General features: G+C 43.1%; 1 protein-coding gene across 1 annotated transcript in view; it reads right to left on the bottom strand.

The window, feature by feature from the left end:
• KCTD1 (potassium channel tetramerization domain containing 1) overlaps positions 1–5,450 on the bottom strand; it is a 68,136-nt gene that overhangs the window by 30,726 nt on the left and 31,960 nt on the right. The window contains exon 4 of the mRNA XM_017738224.1: positions 3,806–3,984. Coding sequence (XP_017593713.1) covers positions 3,806–3,984 — 179 coding nt within the window. The remainder of the gene's footprint in view (positions 1–3,805; positions 3,985–5,450) is intronic.

Raw genomic sequence — 5,450 nt, 5'->3', positions numbered from 1 at the left:
AATGCCGACTCCAAGCAAAGGGTTCGATCCTACTGCAAGATGATAATGCACTGGAAGGAGAGTAGGCTGCTTGGCTTAAAGTATCAGAGCTAACTGCCCAGTACTTTCTCTCCTCATAATCATAAATCCTAACACCTCAGCCTGTTCTCAGACTCTCTGGTGACCACAGGGAACAATGGCACAGCATGCATGTGCCTTAGCTCTTGGGAGAGAAAGGCTCCTTTAGCAGAACCTCATCTTGGATCCACCTTTCCTGATTTTTTTTTCCCCTTGGCAGTGGAAAGAAAACAATTTATTAAAAAAACCTTCAGTTGCAAAAAACAAACAATTAAAAAAAAAATTTGTGTGCATCCAAATCTTTAACAGATAGCTCTGTGTTGCCAGACACCAACCTGAAGATGTGGTAACTTCAAGTAAACCAAAGGTAGTACAGTCTGTACAGGGGTGAATGCACCAAGGTCTGCATTTGGTGGAGAGAGCTACACAGAAAGACACCTGCTCCCTCCTCAGACTTTAAAGGAAAATTACTATTTCAGCAGAGAGACCTTACCTTAGGTCTTGGTAGATATGCTGATTCAAACTGCCTCTTCCTGAAGCCTAAGTCTGGCAAATTGTATTATCGACCTTCATGAGACCATGTTTGAGGCATGATCTCACTGGTTTCTTGGGAGAACCTGAAGCCTGGTGATGAGCCAAAGTATTCGTAGGGGATTTGCCTTGTGAACACAATAGGTTCTCCCTAGTCTGGGTTATAACTGGGCTCTTTGAAATTATATGTTACTAGATTTTAAAATTAATTTTGAGGGCTTTTTAAAGCATTATTTTAGCTTCAGAATTTATAATTCTAGGATTACTCAATTCAAACCATCTATTAGATAAGCTGCTTGTTTGTCGGCTTGCTTCACTGAGTCAGCTTTTGCCCAAAACACAGATCGGTTCTGATTCCTTGGGTTCTTCAATCACAAGAGCATTTGAGAGAAGCCCACAATGGTCTTTCCAAAGCAAAGGGGAGGGATCCAGCAACAGCAGCAAGACACTTTTACAGTCACACCAGGATTTCTTTGGAGGAATGAATGGATATCTGTCAGTAGGCATTTTACATGTCAAGGCACAAACCAGGTTGGGGAACCTAACAGAAGAATTATGGAAAATGATTCCTTCAAGCTACAAGTCTTTACCTGATATCATTTAAGGAACTCTTTCTTAAAGTACTCTTTCTAATTCATACTCTACTGTCCAGGAAGAAGAAAATAGAGAGGTACAAGATGAGATGCTATCGAGCCCAAAAAGAGAAGGAAGAGTACACTTGCTCCAAAGCAGAGAGTGCTCTATCAGAATAGGTCTCCCTCACACCAGCAAGTCAGAGTCACTCCAAAGCTGCTGGTTTGAATATCTCCTTTTCAATCTCACAAAGAAAGATGACTCTGGTACCTGGCCCACAGATGAAAGGTTCATTTTAGGCTTCTGGCCCTTAGACTACATGTAATACGAGTCAGAAACCTAATGACTTTCATGTCTCAACCTGTTACATGCTGGAGCCTGCAACCGATGCTTTGACTCATCCCTGGAGCAGTGCTCTTTCAGGCAAGATAATCAAGACCTTATTTTTCATAGACAATACTTCATATGACAGTAAGTCTCAGGAAGTTTCAACTGGACCAAAAATATCTATGAGACCTTCCTTAGTTTTGATATAATTCACACATGTGATATTGGCAGAAAAAGAAACATATAAGAAGTGTTGACAAAATCCTTGTGCTAAACTTGAGTAACAAAGTTAGAGTCTAGCTAGATATAAACTGACCAGGTCAGGCTCCAAGAAACAATTTGTATTAATGTCCAAATATTACTGGATAATTTTTACCTAGCACTCACTCTATATAAATATGTATAGATACATATATACATATATATGCATCCCAACCTTCCACTGGAAAAAAAACTGATGGCACAGTCTCAGATAAAACCCAAACAACTGTATCATGACTACTGGCATATTGCTTCATGCCATTGTCTTGACATTCAAACAAGTTTAATAATTGCTCTTTTGAAGCCGCTAATGTTAAAAAAACCTCCCAAGCTCTGGAAGCGGCTCGGAATTCCAGGTTCTAACAGCTATGCTGGAAATATTCACTCATCAAGAGGTTCAAAAGACACTGTCAGAACTGAAACACAAACACGTCAGAACGACTTGAAGCAGAATGACTATAACTCAGAGTTTGGGTTTTCTTTAAATTATGTTTGAAGAGCTTTTAAAATGTTTAATTTATTAAACTGGCTTTGATACTACAGGCATAGCTTTCACTTTCAAGTGCTACAATGGCTCAATTGAGCACAGAATACATTAAGTTTAAATTCCACTGCCACCATACACATTTTTGAATGACATTTTAGTGTTTCTTCACTTGAACTAATATACCCTCTCTGTGAATTTGACAAGAAAACAGAAGCAGCAGCCTCTCATTCTGCATACACAACAGTGTCAGACACCATCACTGTTCCAACTACCAAAAACCCCACTCAGTAATCACAACTACTAGGAGCTGAACAAAAGCAGCTCCTAAAAAAATCCCCAAAACAACAGATTTGGTTTTCGAAGAACAGTTCAAGTTTTCCCAGACATTACTTCAATCTCTCCTGGCAGACCCAGGCTTTGGCATGGCTTCTTTTACTCCCCTCTGCCAGGCCTTCCTTGAGGAGGCTGTCACAAGAAAGGCCGTGTGCCTCGCTGTATGTACTGTTCTCTTCCTCCAGCCCTGACAGCTCCTTGTGCCAGGAGCACTACTTCAGTCCACACAATACTACGAGCTGAAGCTGCAGAGGCAGTAGTAGCAAGTGAAACCCCGGCTTTGAATGAAGTCACATCCCATGAAGTGTGCTTTGTGCCCTATGGAAAGGCAAGTCAGAGCTGTGGGATCAAGAAACTGAAAATCTGCCCCCTCAGACCGGAGAGAACACAATGGTAACACTCTGCTTTCCCTCTAGAGCAGGGTCAGGCAGCGAAGGGCAAGGTGCAGATGAATACAGTGGACACAATGAACACCTGCTGTCCAATAACCAGCCCTTAGAGTTACAGCACCACTACACTGCCTGTCTGCCATCGCCACCAGGTAATACCCACACACACTGTTAAAGGCACTCCTGTTTTCTTAGAGATGCACTCTTGTTCTATCTACTCTACATGCACCGTTTGCTCCCACATGCAGCAGTTTTCTGACTGCTTAATACCAGTGAACTACCAGAGCCACAAATACTTCATTCAAAAGATACATGAGAGTTAAGAGCCTAATTGTTTGAAAAGTCCTAAGGTTCTATAAAAAGTATCCAGTTAATACTGTCCTATAGTTTATTTCATTCAGCCTTGCCTTTGCCTCAAGTGACACATCGGAGATGGCATGTTGACAGTACAGGAGAGTGGTTGCTGTTCCAAAAGAAACAAAACAAATACCCCAACACCCCCACCTTTGGGCTTAAATGCAGTATCACTACAGTTTTTGAATGTAACAAACCACAGCATGGGTGCCCTGGCATAAACCCAGAATCCTAGGTAGTAGAAAGTAAGTGCTCTTTGCTATCAGCTCTGTTTTAGTACACACACATCAAATTTGCAGAAGTGCCATTTGTCAGGAACACACTGGAGCAGGGAAAGAAAAGTCTCTAACTGCCTACTAACAAAGAAAGCTAATTTAATTTTGAAACAAAAGGAACTAAATTCATCATTCTGAGACAGCCCCAGGACGTCCAAGCACGAAATGGAAGAAAAGGAGTTTGCCAAAGACATGCAGAAGAAGCTTTTTAAAGTTACCTGGAATCGGGGTATTTTGTAAGCGTGGCCAAGCTGCTGGTATACATGTGCCCACCCACATCAATGTGAACTGGTGCGTTGGATTTTGTGAGCTGTGCTGGAGTGGGGATGCCTTGATTGTTCAATGGAGATGCAGGGGATCTAGTGATCAGAGGTCTTGACATATTGGGCCGACTGTCCTGTGAAAAGATAGACCTGGGTTAATGATCTCCTTAAAAACCTCACAGAAACCCACAGTCTCGAATCAATAGGACTGCCTCATAGTCTCAGATTATGAGTTTTATGTTAGTAAAGCACAGACAAATATTCAGCAGTTTTTTAAAGGAATCCAGCTCCAGGAGTCTTAAATGGCTACATTTTAAATAAGTGGGGCAAAATGCACTGATAAAACCCACAAGGCAGAAATCACATTCAATAAAACAAGTTTTTCCTGAATACTACTCGTAGCAGTCAATCCATACCAACAAAAAGGGTCATTCTCATTTTTAAGAGTTGATAAAGGCATTAACAGAAAGAGATGCAGACGAAAAGACCGAGAACAATATTTTCCTTAATTAAGAAGACCCCGGGTAGACGTTCTGCTCCTTCCCAAGCCCTCCGTCACTGCTGTACCACCAGAACAGAAATACAAACCCTCAACTCCTCCATCCTGCACACTCTTCTCTCGAATTCCCAATTCACATAGCACAGGAACAGAAGCAGAAACACCTGGACTAGTCAACTGCTCATGGACTGCAGACCACTGGACATCGACAGCCTTTGAGAAAGACATTTTCCATTTAAAAGTTACACGTATGGCAACAGCTGCCCCCGCGTGCCCCACATAGGCTGCAGGTCTGAGCGGCTTCCCGAGGCCGGCGAGCTCTGAGCGCGGAGCGGGAGGCGATGCTTTGCTGATGAAACCAACTTTTAGTCACAAAGGCAGCGCTGCACCGCCAGCACGGAGCAGCGGCCGCCTGCGCGCAGCGGGTGGGGCAGGGCAGGGCGGTGAGCTGGAGCCAGGAAGGCAGGCGGCAGGCAAAGTTGGGGATTAAAATAGAAATGCATTCGAGAGCGGTTTTGAGACAACCCCGCTTTCGACTGAAGGACAGCTCCACACGGGGTGGAATCTTATAGGGATGCCCTGAGAACTAAAAGCCCTTGCAAATGACTAAGTTTTACATTTAAAAGGTAAGCAAAGCAGCGAGAAGTCAGATACACTTCATCACAAAACTCCCTTTGTTCTTTCAACACTGTCTTTCAGCTGCACAAAGTAATGGATTCCTTGTAAACATCTCCTCCGAGCCAGGCAGCAAACCTCGCCAAAGCGGAGCGCGGCCGTGAGAGAGAGTTACGGGGCACTCGGACCAGCAGAGTCCGCCGCTGCCAAAAACATCATTTCTCCATTTTTCATGGCTGTTAAGAGACTCAAACCATAAAGGCAACATGAGCCAGGTAAATGTCTGGCTGAAATGATTTACAGGCCCATGTTGCACAATAAATTCGAGTAATATGTAACAAAAGGCATCTATAAACCACAAGGTACTTAACTAATTTTCTTCCATACACAAAAGCAAGCTTAGGTCTAATACTGATAAAAACGAAGGGAATGAAGAAAAACATCTAGTTTAGATGTTGGGGGGGGGGGGGGGGGGTGGGGGTTGTT

This window comes from Corvus brachyrhynchos, unplaced genomic scaffold (genome assembly GCF_000691975.1).
Source record: "Corvus brachyrhynchos isolate BGI_N302 unplaced genomic scaffold, ASM69197v1 scaffold106, whole genome shotgun sequence".
NCBI classification, from domain to species: domain Eukaryota; kingdom Metazoa; phylum Chordata; class Aves; order Passeriformes; family Corvidae; genus Corvus; species Corvus brachyrhynchos.
Note: the sequence above shows the minus strand (reverse complement) of the source record. Positions and strands in the feature narration are given on the sequence as shown.